Source organism: Cebus imitator, unplaced genomic scaffold, assembly GCF_001604975.1.
Source record: "Cebus imitator isolate Cc_AM_T3 unplaced genomic scaffold, Cebus_imitator-1.0 Scaffold390, whole genome shotgun sequence".
NCBI classification, from domain to species: Eukaryota; Metazoa; Chordata; class Mammalia; order Primates; family Cebidae; genus Cebus; species Cebus imitator.
In genome coordinates this window covers 1,544,326-1,562,613 of record NW_016107705.1, presented here as the reverse complement: position 1 = coordinate 1,562,613, position 18,288 = coordinate 1,544,326, and the positions used below count along the sequence as shown (strand labels likewise).

General features: G+C 40.1%; 1 protein-coding gene and 1 pseudogene across 2 annotated transcripts in view; both read right to left on the bottom strand.

The window, feature by feature from the left end:
- LOC119468185 overlaps positions 1-11,829 on the bottom strand; it is a 175,225-nt pseudogene extending 163,396 nt beyond the window's left edge. The window contains exon 1 of the transcript XR_005196832.1: positions 11,782-11,829. The product of XR_005196832.1 is annotated as an elongation factor 1-alpha 1-like (transcript). The remainder of the gene's footprint in view (positions 1-11,781) is intronic.
- Positions 1-13,474, bottom strand: part of TPK1 (thiamin pyrophosphokinase 1) — a 245,793-nt gene extending 232,319 nt beyond the window's left edge. The window contains exons 1-2 of the mRNA XM_017508327.2: positions 13,441-13,474; positions 11,782-11,840 (exon numbers count right to left, since the gene is read on the bottom strand). Coding sequence (XP_017363816.2) covers positions 11,782-11,824 — 43 coding nt within the window. The 5' untranslated portion in view covers positions 11,825-11,840; positions 13,441-13,474. The remainder of the gene's footprint in view (positions 1-11,781; positions 11,841-13,440) is intronic.
- Between the last annotated feature and the right edge of the window lie 4,814 nt (positions 13,475-18,288).

The window sequence follows — 18,288 nt, the reverse complement described above, 5'->3', positions numbered from 1 at the left end:
AAAAAATGATTGTGAGTATAGTCAAGGTTAACACAAAGAAAATTTGGAATAGCTCCTTGCATACAGTAAGCTCTCAGTAAATACTGGTAATCAACTGTACTATGCAAACATATGTAAATATGTAAAAATGAATGATACAGTTTATGCAGCACAAACATGACTCAAATTGTGTGGTACAAGTGAGCAGAAAACTCCTCACAGAACTCAAACACCTCTAACACATTGTCTCAACTGAATAGTGCTTCTGTGTCTATTAATAGTTGCATCAGCAGCTCTAACTCTTGGATGGCATAAAAATGACGCTATTTCAAAACAAGAAGATTGACTAAATATAAGCCATTTACACTTCAAAAAACAGTGAAAGGCCAAAAGCATAACATCAGATTTCTTCTCAAGTATTGTTCTTACGTGGCAAATGGAAACGACAACTCATCTCCTAACAGTAATAGAAAGGTTACATTTATGATAGGCTTCAAGTATACAATACCACCATATGCATAATTCTTTCATAGTTATGTGTGTCACAGTCCAATGCACACTTCAAGGGAATTGCTAGTTCCTATGAATGTCATTAGCATGAGCTGGTCTGCACATGCGTTCTCTTCACTTGCAGTTTTTTTTAATCAACAAGAATTGTCACAGGCAGATTCTAACAGATCCACCGAAACAGGTAACACTAAATCAGTTGAATTGATAATAGGCAAGAGAGAATGTTCAGAAACCAATTGTTCCTATGATAGTGGCAATTTGGATAAAGACAGCAAGAATTATAGAAGTAAACTATTTTACAGTTTGGAACGAAACAGTATAAGTATTCCACCAGGCTTCCCACACCCTAACTACTCTGGCTTTGTAAGCTACTTTAGAGCTATGGGTATTGGACACCTACTTGTAAGTTACCATTACCATCCCATTTTTCCCAGTCATAATCTATGCCTGATGTCCCTATGTAAATATTCCTAGCCTTGTACTTCAGTCCAGGGCAGCTTTTTTTACTTTCCATTCCTTGGATATCACATCAATCCTAAATATATTCCATTCTATTTCAAAATTTCAGTTGTAATTTTAGAAGTTTAAAATTTGAAGGAGAAGAAAGCATTTTTAGAGTTGACTGCAATACTTGCTGGTTTGGGGAAATAAAGTCTTTTTTTTTTTTTTTTTTTTTTTGAGACAGTCTTGCTCTGTCGCCCAGGCTGGAGTACAGTGGCGTGACCTCAGCTCACCACAACCTCCGCCTCATGGGTTCAAGCAATTCTTCTGCCTCAGCCTCCTGAGTAGCTGGGATTACAGGCATGCACCACCACGCCTGGCTAATTTTTTTTTATTTTTAGCAGAGACAGCATTTCCCCATATTGGCCAGGCAGGCTGGTCTTGATCTCCTGACCTTGTGATCCGCCCCATTCAGCCTCCCAAAGTGCTGAGATTATAGGCACGAGCAACCGTGCCCAGCCCAATAAAGTCATTTCTATAGTTAGAAGGTAATACTTAGCACACGGCGATCAAGCATATGGAAATTAAAATGACAAAACTATATAATTGCTGTCTAAAGTTATGATTACTGGATACATTTCACTTTTTTAGAAAACAAATGAGGGAATATAGAAAAAAATCAGATGGTCCTAGAGTTTGTTTCACCTCCTTCCCTTCCCCTATTTCTGAATCTTTTCAAGGAGCTAGCTTAGCAGGTCAGAGTTAACAATGCAAGAACAGGCTGAAATTATCTGCTTAGCAACACAAGCTCCCCACTCTAATAACCTGGAAGTTCCCAGACACACAGTGCTACACAGTCACCTGGAGGTTCCAGCAAATATGTGGATCTTTTGAGTGGAGGGGAGGGCGGCAGCTGAGATTCCTTTCTTGGAGTGATTCCTAAGGCACACTGCAACACAGGCAAGTCTAGCCTAAGTCCTTTCTATGGGATGAGCACCTGAGGGATCCCACAAGCTCCAAGGTATGTATGACCTGCCCACTTTGCACACTGTCCTCATAGGCTCCATGCTATGCTTTTACACATGCATTTTCACTTTTAATTCTCACAGTCTTCCACACGTCATTTACAGATAAGGAAACCGAGTTCAAAGAAACTTAAGATGACCTATTTACCGCCTTTTAAATTAACAATAAATTAAGGAAAATTTAACTGGTGCTTAATTTCCAAAAAAATTTTAGAATCACAACCTTCATGCAAATATAAAACAGACACATGCCAAAGATATTATTCAACTTGTCAATTAACATATAACTGATCATTATTAGTACAAATTTGAGTGTGCGTATTTGTGTGTGTGTGTGTAGGCAGAGTATTACTGACATCAATGGTGAATCTATTTTAAGAAGGGTTCCAAAGTTGAGTGTCAAAGCATTCAACGTGTCTCACTGAACTAGCAGGGACACTGTACAAACCACTAACAGGTTTTTGGGACCTAATTATTTAATAGAAGTACCTATTAGGTATTTGTTTGGTGCTGGTGGCCCCATGAAGAAATTAATGAGACACAAGTCTAAAACTGAAAGTTTAGTAATCTCTACTATAGAGCAATGGAATATAGTATCTGGGGACATTTCTTCAGGGTAGAAATCAGTTATATCCCACTGGACAAAATTCATTTGCATTATTATAGAAAAGAATCGTTTGCATGACTACTAGTTAACTTCTGTGCCTACATCATTGCGAAACTGCCTAAACAAAAAAAAGTGAAAGGTATACACCCTGTGTATAGTCACTTCAGGGCCCACTAAATAGCCCAGTGTTCCACTGAAAGGACACCTAATAATCTCTTCTGATCATGTTCAAGTCTTGGACAATCTTTCCCACCTTAGATATTGGCAGTACTACCAAGGGTACTACAAAAATCATGATGTAGGAGAGAAAAAGCGGGGGCAGCTATAATCCATGAATATTTCTATCAAGAATCAGAGCATCCACTGCCAGCAGGGACATATTGAAAGGGACACACTAATATGCTGATACTGCCCTATAACTTTCTACAGCCCTTCTGGAAAGTCACCTAGGAACATGCACTGGAAACCCTAGAGGTTCATAACTTTGATTCTTTAATTCTACTCCCAGAAATTTACACTCAGCGTACAATCAGATGTGGACTGAGGTATATAAACATCTCACAGCGTTAGTCACAAAAATAAAAAACTTAAAACAAGTTAAGCAGATTTGCCACCTTAATTATTTCTTCTTTCCAGAGCCTTCAATAAACCCCCGAAATCCTTCCTATGTGATCCAGGGTTCCCCCTACGATGTCTCTTATCTCACTGTACTCAAATTTCTCACTTGCTTATCTATTTGCCCTAGTAGGCTATAATCGCTGTGAAATCTTGGACCATGTATTTCAATTGCATGGATTTAGTATGATGCCACCTGCGTTAACAATGTTGGCTCAATCAATAAAATGTTAACCAGCCAGAAAACATATATGTTTCCTCTACAGAAATGAAATCATAATTACAAGTATGTTTTTAAAAGAGGCCATTTGAATTCCATTTTCAAATGGTTTTGATCTATTCTGACTTATAGTAACCAATTCAGATGCCAGATTCACCAAAAAAAGAAAGCAGTAGTAGACGTCATCGTCGTCGTGGTGGACAGAAAAGGTTTCACTAACTTCAAATTTCAGAACTCTTCAGCTATCATTCCCCAAAATTAAAAGCATGGACTTATTTAGTAGGATGTTACCTTTCAGAGAAAAGAATGAGATTGCGTGACTACTTTAAGCCACACCAAGAAGAATGTATTGAGTCACAGATGTTTCATTTGTAAAGGGATACTCAGGAATTGAAATGCCTGAAGAGGCATAACTCACAAAACATCTCTCTGGTTATCAATTTTCCCAGAGAAAACTGTTTGCATAATTTTAACAACCAAACATTATAGAGTGTATTATCTCCCATAATATAGTAATTTTTGGCCAATAATTACAAAGGATAATTTTTTACTTCCCCCAAACTCAATAAAACACCAAAACAAAATTATATATGAGAAAAGCCTGAAGTTATATCTTAACCAACTACATTGATAGAATATCAGCATTACATATAGACATTTGCAAAGGCAAACCAAAGCCCAATAAAGTGGATATGCACCTCAGATGTTGCTAGTGTGGAGAAAGGTATCACCACATAGCATTCAGGCGAGCCATCCTCTGCCACTGGGTATGTGTACTGAACACATTACCACACTACGCATTTCCATGGACAGCAATAAAGCTCAAAAGAAAACTACCAGACATTACTGGTTGAAAAGAAGTTCTAGATAATGATAAATGTTATCATTAAATGTGGAGGGTGCTTTTGTTTTAAGAAGTTGGTATTCCTCTTAGGTAGTGCCTTTTAATTTTAAGGAGCATTAAGATGGACCCGAGGGTCTTGTTAAAAATGTAGATTTTTATTCAGTCAATCTGAAGTGGGGCCAGAGGTTCTGCTATTCTTACAGGCACCGAGGTATGCCAATGCTACCGGCCTAAGAATTTCAACTTAAGTAACAAGGTTTTAGAGAACCATACAAAAAAAAATTTATAAACGTAAACAATGTATCTAACTGTGAGACCTTCCATTTGCCTGCCCCCTCCCCACTTCTCTCTTTTCATTTCTTATTTAATCCCAAAGCACTGTTTCCCTTGATTTCTCAAGACTTTCCTGCTCAGGATTCTCAATATCCTGCAGAAGCTGCAATTTAAAATAACAAAAATAGGCTGGGCATGGTGGTACACCTGTAATTCAAGCACTTTGGGAGCCCAAGGTGGCCAGATCACCTGAGGTCAGGAGTTCGAGAGTACCCTGGCCAACATGGCAAAACCCTGACTTCTACTAAAAATAAAAAAATGAGCCAGGCATGCTGTCACATGCCTGTAGTCCCAGCTACTCAGGCGGATGAGGCAGGAGGATCACTAGAACCTGGGGAGGCAGAGGTTGCAGTGAGCCAAGATTGTGTCACTGCATTGCAGCCTGGGCAACAAAGTGTGACTCCGTCTCCCAAAAAATAAAAAATAAATAAATAAATGAAAACAGGCTCCAGTAAGCATTCTTGACAAGGACATCTGATTTTGCAGAAGGAGGCCACTGATACCTATATCAGGATAGGCAGTCTGGAAAGCATTAAATGAAAAGAAAATTGTTGTTATGTCTCCCCACACCTAGACTGGTTCCTGGTACACAGCAGGCACTCAGATAATTGTTCAACAAATGACTATGATTATTTAACCTGAAAAATAGAGAACTAATAAAAATCTGGTTAAGATTTTTCAGTATTTGAAGGGTAATTACATAGAAAACAAGTAAAGATCTTCTATGCTATTTAAGGTGGAAAATAGAGAACTAAAGGTAAACCTCAGCTTATTTTGAATATACATTTTTAATCATCAGTTGTCTTTCCAGGAAAAAAAAAAACAGATGGCTACCTCAGAGGATTACTAAGGAAGACACACACCAGGAACAGTAAAGGTTTCAAATGTCTCCTATCCATCCAAAGGATTCACTCAGAGCATGTGTACTTGTATTAGGAAGATACCTTTTCTAGAACAGTTTTCCTACTTTGAAAAAAGAAAAAAAAAGTTTTTTGGCAGCAATTGGGCCAGCAAGCCAAAACCTTACACGTGACCTATGAGCAAATCAAAAGCTTAAAATCACTGGTAGTCATAAAAACAAAAGAAACTATTCCACTGTGAAAAATGAATACCTTTAAAGACAATGGTGATAAAGATACGGAAATACTCAGAATGATATCCATTTGTTTCAGCATTTGTTTGCCACCTACAAATAACAACTCTTTCTGATGCATTTAACCAAGAAAAAAATAATAATAAAATGTATTTGATGGGAAGTTAATGCACAAATACACCTCATTTTCCTAGAAAACCTCAAAGAAATCTGGTGTTAATGTGTCAATACCCAGATTTTTTTTGGTGTGATTATGCTGTAACATTTTTTCATTGTGAATATTAAAATGACTCTCACAGGCTCACCTGATACTTTCAATTGTTTTATCTAAAAAAGCCCCATTCTTTCTAATAATGCTACAAAGCATAAATTTAGATAACTTTTTAAAGATTTAAAATTGTTTTTAAACTCACTTTAGAAGCTTTAGTTATTAAATGGAGCTATTAAAATGCTAATATGGAATGATGGGGAGGTGCCACAAGACTAAATATCACTGAATCAAAGGAAATTGATTCTCCAGTTGATGTGGAAACGATAGCTTATAAAGTTAATGAGATCTTATTTGAGGCAAGAGAAACAATTTGCTCATTGACAATGAGGACAAACCAAAAATGTTGTCATGAAATGTAACGAATCTAATCAAAAGCACAGCAAAAATTAAGGCAGATATGAAAATCAAACAAGATACGAAGAAAAGTTACACAAAATACACAAAGTAAAGCGTAGTTAACAGCAGCAAGTCTTAGTAAATTAGAAATAGGTTGGAAGGAATAAAAGGAAGGATTCCAACAATTATCAGTTATATGCCAAGAAAAGCATGAACAGTCAACACAGTGAATGTCCCAGAAACATTCCAGAGATTTGAGGGCTATGTAGGAGGACTTCTGATTGGTTAGGAGAGTACTGTAAGATTCCTGAGACTCTGGAATTCACTAATTCATATCTTCCACTGTCTTAGATAGACCTTGATGACAAAAAATACCACAATCCTTAAGCAGCAGCTAAAGCTAATCTTTACACAGCAGCTTTAGCCAGAGATTTCTTTACCACACCAGATGAAAGTATCTTAAACAATCAACAACAAAATTAACAACAATAACCCTGAAAGTTTTCTAAGTCTCAAAGCAGGCATACTGCTTTAATTTAAACAACACCAAGAAAAAAAGCCATTATAATATTAGGGGAAATAATCAGAAAACCTAGGTTTTAGTCCAGTTCTATGTCCAGTATCTATTTCCAAGGCTTTCTTTGGAAAAGAAATATTTTTTTTCCTTGCCTATAAAGTTCATTCCAAAGTTACAGGGCTATGAGTTGCTCCTTGCTAATATGAATAAAAAACATTTGAAAAATTATCACAAACTAAATATGGATCAAGTATGTCTAATCAATATTTATCATCTGAATTAAGATGTGCTAGATATGTAAACTACACACTGGAGTTTGAAGATTTTGGGCAAAAAAATGTAAACTATAACATTAGTAATTATTTATATTGATCACATGTCAAAATAATAGAATTTTAGATTAAGTAAGAAATCAAATTTAAATGTATAACCTTTTTAATGAGACTATTAGGAAATTGAGTTATATTACATATGAAATTACATTTCCATTGTGTTGTACTGAACAACCTGTTCTATACTGAAATCTTTCATAGGATGATTTGTCAACCCTTTTTTATTTTCCTACACATCTACTAGAGTGTGGCCCATAATGGATAAACAGGAATGAACAGAGAAACCTTTGTTTATAAGTAGAAAACGGCAACTAAATAAGACCACCGTGTGACTGTTTTCACGTCCAGATGCAGCACCGAGCTCTTTCTCAAGGATGGCCCATCACCTGCAGTGCTCTTCTGGAAACCTCCCTGTGCCTCTCTCCATTTAAACCCAGTGTTCTTTTGGAGGCCCAGCTGATGTCTGATTCACCCCATGATTTATTTGCCTACTCCAGCCTGCCTGTCATCCCCATCTCCACAGTTCCTATGTGGGTTCTATAATACATAATTCGACATCTCACTGGAATCTTATGTTTTGTTCTTGATACTCAACTAGATCATAAACTCCTGGATAGAAGACCACCTCTTTCAATTTTGTATCCCCCTCAGTACCTAGTACAAAAGGATATACACTAGTTAGCTGATAAATCCTCTTGATAGCCAGAAATGCAAGCATACCATTTAGCCTGGCAACTGTGTTTCTAGAAACTTATACTACTAAAATACTCACATAAATATGAAAAATAGTATCATCAAAGATATGCAATGTAGACTGTGATAGTAAATTAGAAGTAACATAAATGTCTATTAAGACTAGTGAGGCCAGGCACAGCAGCTTACACCTGTAATCCCAACACTTTGGGAGGCCAAGGTGGGAGGACTGCTTGAGCCCAGGCGTCAGAGGTTACAGTGAACGATGATCACATCACTGCACTCCAGTCTAGGCAATAGAGCAATACCGTGTCTCTAAAAAAAAATAAAAAATAAAAAAATAAAAAGAAATAAAAAAGAATGACCAGTAATTTGAGTCCACACTGCTCATTAAAAAAACAAAACACTTGGAATATGTATACACACAGACATAACAAAATAGTAGGTGAAAACAGCTGCAGAAAATCGAGTAGTCCTATTTTTGTTTATTCATACAAAATTTAAAAAAACACAAATTTTTAGATTGATGATGTCTGGTAACTAGGATACACTTTTTACATAGCTTGAAAAAAATGAACAGAATACACATGATGTTTGTAGTAACAAATATTTATGTTTTTAACTCACTGCCCCCAGACAGTAACTTATAAAACAATTTATGAACCCATTTTGTTTAAAGTAAGAGAAATAAGAGTTACTTCTGGAAAAGGAAGTATAGGAAACTTTCACATTCTAGAGCAGATAGTTGTTTTTCTTTAAATAATGGGTACTTACTTTAGTTACAAAAAGCCAAAAAAATTTAAAAAGAATTCCATTTTTCTCTGGGCTAGTGATCATTCCAGAGGGATAAGTATTTTCGGTCCAGAAAACTTTTCTTAGCTACTCCTTAATCTGTAGAGAATACCTTTATTGTTGGATTGCCCACTATACTAAATCTTAATAAGCATTACAGATAAATCTTTCCAGCAAATCAAATTCACAGAAGATGTTATCAGAAAAACTTCTCTGCCAGGTGAGTATTAAACATTAAATCTATTTGATAAAGGGAATCTCTCCAATGAAAAACTAACCTCAAAAATTTAATGAATTATTGTAAAAGACCCAGCATTAAACTGGTCCTTACAGTAATAGTTCTGTTGTTAAATACCTCATACATATCTAGAGTAATCACAAACTTGCCCAAGTCCCTGTTTCAATGCCAAACTAGAGTTAAGACAAGAATCCTACATAGTTTTAACCATAGGAACAACAGGAGAAAACTGAGAACCACCCAAGGGAACACTGGATTCTGTCCCCTGGATCTGTACTTCATAATGTATCACCATTCCCCCTACGGGCCTTACTCCAATTTGGAACTTACAAAGCAGTCAAGGCCTTCTCCACTAAGCCTCTAATAAAAACAAAGGAGGCAGAGCTATCTGCTCCCTCCTTTTCCATCTCAGCATCCACCCTGAGATTCAACTGTCGTTTTGCTTTCCCCTCAAACTTCCTGCTGAATAGCTTACAGCTATTGAAGCTAAGTGCTTGCTGTGTACTAATTCATTTATACACATAATAATCCTGTGATGTGTTCCTATTTTACAGATGAAGAAACGGAAGTACATGGTCAAATAAGTGGAAAAGCTAGGATTTAAATCCAGATACTCTAATTCCTCAATACAATCTTTACTCCACAGCAATCAGTATCTCTGATATACTTCTTTTAACCTAAAAACCATTAGAGATCTTCAGACAGTAAGGCTCTTAGGTTTCAGTAACAAATCTGAAAGTCAAAAGATCATCCAAATCAAATGTTTGCTCTAGAATATGCTGTTTGTTTGTCCTCCTGAAGCTGGATAAATGAGAACTAGGAAATTTGCAAAATGTGCTTGCCAATGCCTTTTGGGGTTTTTTTGGTTTTTGTTTTTGTATGGAGATGAAATCTGTTTCCCAGGCTGGAGTGCAGTGGTCCAATCTCAGCTCACTGCAACGTCCACCTCCCAGGCTCAAGCAATCCTCCTACAATTCTCTCACCTCAGCCTCCACAGTAGCTGGGATTACAGAAGCGCGCCACCACATACAACTAATTTTCGTATTTTTAGTAGAGACAGGGTTTCCCCATGTTGGCCAGGTGGGTCTTTAATTCCTAATCTCAGGTGATCCTCTCGCCTCGGCTTCCCAAAGTGCTGAGATTACAGGCGTGAGCCACCACGCCCGGCCTTTTTTTTTTTTTTTTTTTAAAAAACTCTTGAAAATCTGTTTAAGGTAATAAACACTCAACCTTTTAACCTAATAAAATAACCAGGTTAAGATTCTAGTTCTGTAACTGTTTTCTTTCACCAGTAAAATCAGACATAAACATGTATACAAAGCACTTAGCATGACTGGGTGTGGTAGTTCATATCCGTAATCCCACCACTTGGGAGGCTGAGGCAGGAGAATGGGATCACTTGAGCCCCGTAGTTTGAGACCAGCCTGGGCAACATAGGAAGACCCCTTCTCTACCAAAAAGTTTAAAATTAGCCCAGTGGGGTAATGCACACCTGTAGTCCTAGCTACTCCAGAGGCTGAGGTGGGAGGATGGCTTGAACACGGGAGTCGAGGCTGCAGTGAGCCATGATGGCACCGCTGCACTCCAGCCAGGACAACAAAGCAACACCCTGTCACAAACAAAAACATACTCGAGAGTAAGGAGTCAATGTCACCTACTACTCCGAGCATGTGGAAAAACATACAAGTTAAAAATGCCCTAAACAAGACCCATGAATTCCTGTTTACAGAAAACAAATGTGAACATTTAAAGAATTATACTTTCTGTTTAAATGTATGAGTTATAAACAAGAAAAACTAATGGCTAATTAAAAATAACATTACCAAATTATCACACAGAAGTTAATTATTACACAAGAATGAATGTTACTAACAATTAACCTGCCTCATAAACTCATTCATTCCATGTTTCAACGTGAAGTACCCGAATGTCTTGTTTTCAAGTTTTTTTTTCTCTTTCCTGTGCCATTCCTTCTCTTACCTTTAGCAATGAGGTAATAATCTTTGCTTTCCTTCTTTCCTCCACGCACCCCTCACACAATGTATTCCTTATCTAATTATGTGTTTGAAGTTCCAGAGACTAATTTAGAAACAAGGCGACAACTGAATTCTCCCCCACCTGGAAATTACTTCAAGGCTGCAGTTAATTTACAATCCAGTTACACCCGCGATGGCGCCAGCCCGTTCACCAGATGAGGCAATAACCCAAGATTAATCATCTGAGCAAGTCAGGTAGACTGGGACCCCGGCGCCCCAATACCAAGCTCCCCTTTTAAAGCCCTTGCATTTTATCCAAATTTGAAATGGTTTCCTTAAGTCGGGGGTCTGGACCACGTCCCCATTGCTAGCTTTGGAAAACTTTCTTTCTGGGCACTTCGTCCTTGTTGATTGGCTCTACAACCAGCGAGCAGCCCAGCCTGCGCTAGGTTACACAGCAATTTCAAATTTTAGAATAAAAAATCCCAAGTGTTATATACATTGGAAGCACTTGATATAACCATTGACCAATCTTTTATTGGGTAGGCTCGGGGCACCTTCAATGGATTAAAAACGCATCACGGACAGACAACGATGACCGTCCTTGATGCCTGCAATGTCTAATGTTCCGCTACGTTCCAGATTGGTTCGCGCTGCCGATGGAGTCTCAACAGCCGGGGTTACAGGCAGCGCTTACTGGGCTCCAGGCGGACTACACGCAACTATATCGTGTCATTTTGTCCTCGCAGCAAGGACTGATACGTATGCCCCTGTTTCAGATGAGGAAAATGAGGCCGGCGAGAGGCTGAGTGATATGCTTAGCGGTACAGAGCTAGGAAATCAGCGACAGAACCCAGACTGGAAAACATGCTGGCTCCAGAGCCCCGTCCTTTGGACCTGTTCCCGTCGCTGAGGAGGGGCACGTCAGTGATACTAAAACGTGTAAAGAAATACAGTACCAGTGGAAAGCAGGGGCTCCAACGGGGTAAAGGCATGCTCCATAACGGATTATTGGCCTCTGCATTAAAAAAAAAAAAAAAAAAGTTAGACTTTCTCAATTCGAATTAAACATCGCGCGAAACCAACAGCACGCGAGACGCCTGAAGCCGGCACTCAGCAGCGCGCTCCGGGACCAAGGAAGCAGCTGAGCGGCTGCGCAGCACCCGGCGTTGGGGACCCGCTGCCGCTCGCCTGCAGCGCCGCCGCCGGCGGGAGCCCCCGGGAGGCCGGCTTCCGCCGGCGGCTGTGAGGTCTTTGGGTTTGCCCCTGCGGCCCTCCCCGCGGGCCCGTCACCATCCGGGGACCTGGGGAGCCAGGGGCCGCCGCCCCCTGCCGCGACCCGCGCGCCCGGCTGCAGTCGCACTTACACAATGGCGGGTGGAGCCACAGAGCGGTGAGCACAGGCTGCAGCAGCGACGGCGATCGACCGCTCGGCTCGCGGCTGAGTAGCCTTAGCGCGCGGCCCTGGCTCGCCGGTTTTAGCCCGCGGGATGCTAGGTGGCCCCGCCCTCTTCCGGGAGCCGGAGCGCTTGGGAGACGCTCCCGCTTCTCTGCGTCCGGCGCCGCCTGCCTCACGTCTCCAATGCTGCGTTTTCCGAGCTGGCTCTTAGCTGCAGTATTGCTGCCCGGCCCTCTGCTCTCAGCTTTAGCAAGGAGGCCACCATTTGCTAGAACCTAAGTGGCGAATTCCCCGTCACCTCACCCATGCTTAACCTGGCGTCTGAGGTAAACAAACTTTGCACCGCGCTGCTTCTAGTCCTGCTTGCTGTGTCCTTCCTGGGCCGTCCGGTTAAAAGCTTTCCTTCCGGGCCGGGCGCAGTGGTTCACGCCTGTAATCCTAGCACTTCGGGAGGCCAAGGCGGGCAGATCACAAGGTCAGGAGTTCGAGACCAGACTGGCCAGCACTCTACTAAAAATACAAAAAAGTAGTAGAGCGTGGTGGCGCGCGCCTGTAGTCCCAGCTACTCAGGAGGCTGAGGCAGGAGAATCGCTTGAACCTTGGAGGCGGAGGTTGCAGTGAGCTGAGATCTAACCACTGCACTTCAGCCTGGGCGACGGAGCAATACTCCTCCCTCTCCAAAAAAAAAAAAAAAAGAGAGAGCTTCCCTTCCTTAGGGAACACTTCATTAAGAGATTTCCTTCTTTGCTTTGTGGAAAGAGAATTTTTTTGTTGAAAGAAACTTTAAGCCACCTATCTGCCGCTGCAAAAGCTCACTCTTGCAATACAGGCCTTTCCAATACTGAGCAAGCCTAATCTCCCCAAAAAGTTATTTCTTAGACAAATTTTCTCTCCCTGTACCTGCTGCTCTTCTTCCTCCGTTGTAAAGGAGGCAAAACTTTACCGTCTTAAGGTCTCCACCTGTGCCTAACAGGTTAAATTGATATGAGACAGTTTAACAGGAGAAGAGCTTACAGCTATGTGCGTAGGAGTCCACAAGAAATGACCGGAAGAAGTAGGAAGCCTAAATGCTTACATACAGGTTTAGCTACAACAAATCTCAAAAGTCCATGTTTAGATATGACCTTAAGGAACCTAAAAGACAATTGGGGTACAAGGAAAATATCTGCACACGTAATAGGCAAGTGGTTGCTGTATTTATTTAAGGAAGAGTTGTTACCGGTTGATGTGTCCAGGTTCTTGGTGCCTTGAACAAAGAATTGGACAAAACCCACAAACAAACCAAGGAAAGAAGGAAGCAACAACAGCAGAGATTTATTGAAAATGAAAGTACACCCCATAGGTTGGGAGCCCCAGAGCACATGGGCTCAAGAGTCAAGAGCCCCGTTAGAGAATTTTCTGGGGTTTAAATGCCCTCTAGAGGCTTCCATTGGTTAATTGGCATATGTCCTGTGTAAATGAAGAGGATGAAGTAAAGTTACAAAGTCGTTTACTGGATGGAAGCCATCTGTAAACGGAGACGATGTTTCCTCTCATTGCTGAAGTGTTTTCATTTGACTTAGTTCCAGGAAGTCAGCATGAATCGGCCTTATGTTTCCTGCCTCCAGACCCTATTCTCCTGCCTCAGAACTACATACATATTTATTAGTAAAAGGCAAACCAGAAAAATCATGACCATGGCTATAAACAGGCAAGGCAAATTATAGAATGTAGTCAGATGGCAAAAGCCAGTATTCAGAAAGCAGTCTCCAACAATGAATTCAATGGCAGATTGTAACCAATTTTTTAAGTAGTAATAAAAATTTACACTTACTGACCAATTACTATGTTCCAGTTAGTGTTGAGGGGTATTATATTTTATGTAATTACCCTAAAATGTAGGCTCCAGGAGAACAATGACCAAAATTTAACTGTTTGCCTTTGAATCCTCTCTCTAGCAGGTTACTTGTTGATGATTTGTCTCCCCCTACCAGAGAGCTAGCCCCCAAGGTCAGGAGCCATGTCTGTTTCCTTCCCTGCTATTTCTCCAGCCACACAGTGTGTCTCACTGAGAGAAGTTCAATAAATGCAAAATGGATTAACAAATAAGGGAGAAAAATGGAGAATTATGGTACTTCATACCAGGAACTACAGGCATCCCTCCTTTTATTGTGTTTAGCTTTATCGTGCTTTACAGTTACTGCATTTCTTACAAATTGAAAGTTTGTGCCAACCCTGCATCAAGCAGGTCTGTCTGCAACATTTTTCCGAAAGCATGTACCTGCTTCATGTCTCTGCGTCATATTTTGGTAATTTTCACAATACTTCAAACACTTTTGTTAATATTATATTTATTATCGTTATCTGTGATCAGTGATTCTTGATGTCATCTTTGTAATTGTTTTGGGGTGCCACCAGCCATGTTCTTATAAGATGCAAACTTAATAGATTAATGTTGTGAGTATTCTGACTGCCCTAGTACTGGCCACTCTCATTTCTCTCTCCCCTTGGGCCTCCCTATTCCCTAAGACAAAACAATATTAAAATCAGGCCATTTTATATCATTACAATGGCCTCTAAGTGTTGAAGTGAAAGGAAGAATTGCATGTGTCTCACTTTAAATCAAAAGCTAGAGATGATCAAGATTAGTGAGAAAGTTTTGTCAAAAGAAATCTAGGCTTTTTGTGCCAGTTAGCCAGGTTTTGAATGCAAAGCAAAAATTCTTTAAGAAAATTGAAACTGCCACTCCACTAAACACACAAATTATAAGAAAGATAAACAGCCTTATTGCTATGAAGAAAGTTTGAGTGGTCCGTGGAAAAGATCCAACCAGCCACAACATTTCCTTGAACCAAAGCCTAATCCAGAGCAAGGCCCTGATTCTCAGTTCTCTGAAGGCTGGGAGAGGTGAGTAAACTGCAGAAGAAAAGTTTGAAGCTGGCATGAGGTTTGAGGAAAGAAGCCATCTCCATAACATAAAAGCGTAAGGTGAAGCAGCAAGTACTGATGAAGAAGCTGGTGCAAGTTGACCAGAAAATCTAGCTAAGATTATTGATGAAAGCGGCCACACTAAGAAATATTTTTTCAGATGGAGATGAAAAAACCTTCTGTTGGGAGAAGATGACTTCTCAGACTTTCATGGCTAGAGAGGAGAAGTCAATGCCTGGCTTCAGAGCTTAAAAAGGACAGGCTAACTCACTTGTTAAGGCCTAATGTAGCTGGTGGTTGTCAGTTGAAGCCAATGCTTGTTTACCATTTTGAAAATCCTAGGGCCCTTAAGAATTATGTTAAATCTGGCCAGGCCTGGTGGCTCCTGCCTATAATTCCAGCACTTTGAGGGCCGAGGCGGGTGGATCACAAAGTCAGGAGTTCGAGACCAGCATGACCAACATGGGGAAACCCCATCTCTACTAAAAATACAAAAATTAGCCAGGTATAATGGTACATACCTGTAATCCCAGCTACTCAGGAAGCTGAGGCAGGAGAATCGCTTGAACCCAGGAGGCGGAGGTTGCAGTGAGTCGAGATCACACCACAGCACTCCAACCTGGCGACAGAGTGAGACTCCGTCTCAAAAAAAAAAAAAAAAAAGAATTATGCTGTAATCCTGGCACTTTGGGAGGCCGAGGGGGTGGATCACCTGAGGTCAGAAGTTCAAGACCAGCCTGGCCATCATGGTGAAATCCCATCTTTAAGAAAAAAAAATAAAAAAGCTAAAAAAAAAAAAAAATTAAAAAAGAATTATGCTAAATATTAGGACAAATACCTAATGCATGCGGGGCTGAAAACCTAGATGACAGGTTGATAGATGCAGCAAACCACCATGGCATATGTATACCTCTGTAACAAACCTGTACATTAAGCCCATGTATCCCAGAACTCAAAATTATATGTGTGTGTGTATAAAGCCATACCTAGGTATTTAGTAGAAATGAAAATGTGTGTCTTCAGGAAGACCTATGTATAAATGTTCAGGACAGCTTAAAAAAAAGAATTATGCTAAATCTACTCTGCCTGTTCTCTAGAAATGGAACAACAAAGCCTGAATGGCAACACATCTGTTTACAGCATGGTTTACTGAATATTTTAAACCCACTATTTTACTGCTCAGAGGTCATTTTAACATTCATTTTATATGACTTTCTAAATCCATTTTCTATGAATAATCAAAAACAGAAGTGAGACTGTTCTACCATTTACATTTACAAAATTTACTCTGTTGTGAACATTATTCCACATGAGACCATACTTATCTAGCTCATTCTTTTTTTTTTTTTTTTTTTTTTTAATCAGAAATTACTGCAGAGTGTTAAGTTAGGGAAGAAACCTCATTTCATCCATTCTAACATTCCTGATGAAGTGCCCCTTTAGTTTTTTGAGAGAGAGCGTCTTGCTCTATCAGGCTGGAGCGCGGTGGTGTGATCTCAATTCACTGCAACCTCTGACTCCCTGGTTCAAGCTATTCTCCTGCTTCAGCCTCGCAAGTAATTGAGATTACAGGCATGCACCACACCCAGCTAATTTTTGCATTTTTTACTAGAGACGGGGTTTCACCATGTTGGCCAGAATAGTCTTGATCTCCTGATCTCGCAATCCACCCACCTCGGCCTCCAAAAGTGCTGGGGTTACAGGCGTCAGCCACTGTGCCCAGCTGCTTATTCTTTTTAATACAGGCATACCTTTGAAATACTGTGGGTTTGATTCCAGATACTGCAATTAAGCAAGCTGCATAAATTTTTTGGTTTCCCAGCTTATACAAAAGTTACCTTAACACTATTCTGTAGCTTATTAAGTGTGCAGTAGCATTATTTCTGAGATAGGTAGGTAGGTAGGTAGGTAGGTAGGTAGATAGATAGATACCTTAATTAAAAGTACCTTATTGCTAAAAAATGCCAACAATCGTGAGTTTTCAGTGAGTAGTAATCTTTTTGCTGCTGGAGGGTCTTGTCTAGTTGCTGATGGCTGCTGCCCAGGGTAGTGGATTCTGAAAGCTGGGGTGGCTGTGGCAAATTTCTTCAAATAAGACAAGAATGAAGTTTGACTCATTGATTGATTCTTCCTTGCATGAAGGATTTCTCTGTAACATGTGATGCTGCTTGATAGCATTTTAACCCCAGCAGAACTTTCAAAATTGAAGTCAGTCCTCACCATCCTGGCCAACATGGTGAAACCTGTCTCTACTAAAAGTACAAAAATTAGCTGGGTGTGGTGTGGTGGTGTGTGCCTGTAATTTGTTGTTCCATTTCTAGAGCACAGGCAGGGTAGACTTAGCATAATTTTTTAAGCTGTCCTGAACATTTATACATAGGGCTTCCTGAAGACACACATTTACTTTTATATTTTGTTACATTAATACATATTTTTTCAATAAGTATATTAAAGAAGTTTCAGGGCCGGGTGCGGTGGCTCACGCCTGTAATCCCAGCACTTTGGGAGGCCGAGGCGGGTGGATCACGAGGTCAAGAGATCAAGACCATCCTGGCCAACATGGTGAAACTCCATCTCTACTAAAAATACAAAAAATTAGTTGGGTGTGGTGGTGCGTGCCTGTAGTCCCAGCTACTCGGGAGGCTGAGGCAGGAGAATTGCTTGAATCTGGGAGGTGGAGTTTGCAGTGAGCCGAGATCGCACCACTGCACTCCAGCCTGGCACCTGGCAACAGAGCAAGACTCTGCCTCAAAAAAAAAAAAAAGAAGTTTCAGATGTTTATAAAAATATATATTAAAAGAAATTTAATGAGTAATTATTGTTAACCTTTGATACATTTGGTGCTTCCAAGGAAAGCAGGGTAAATATAAACATGCATGCATACATACATACATGGTACAATTATCTGGGGAGAGATTCCAAATCTTCAACCAAATTTTCAATTGATTCTATGATTCCAAAAAGGTTAATACTGATGGTAAATAGGTCCACAGTATGATTCCTCGAGGTAGGAAGGAACTCCAAGGAGTAAGTTATATAGTTTTCTCCAGGATACAAAGAAAACTGTTTTGTCTTCCTCACCAAATATTCTCCGTCTCTGCCCTCATTTTCTTGTGCCGGTGGAGTTCAAAATGTATATTGACCGGGCGTGGTGGCTCAT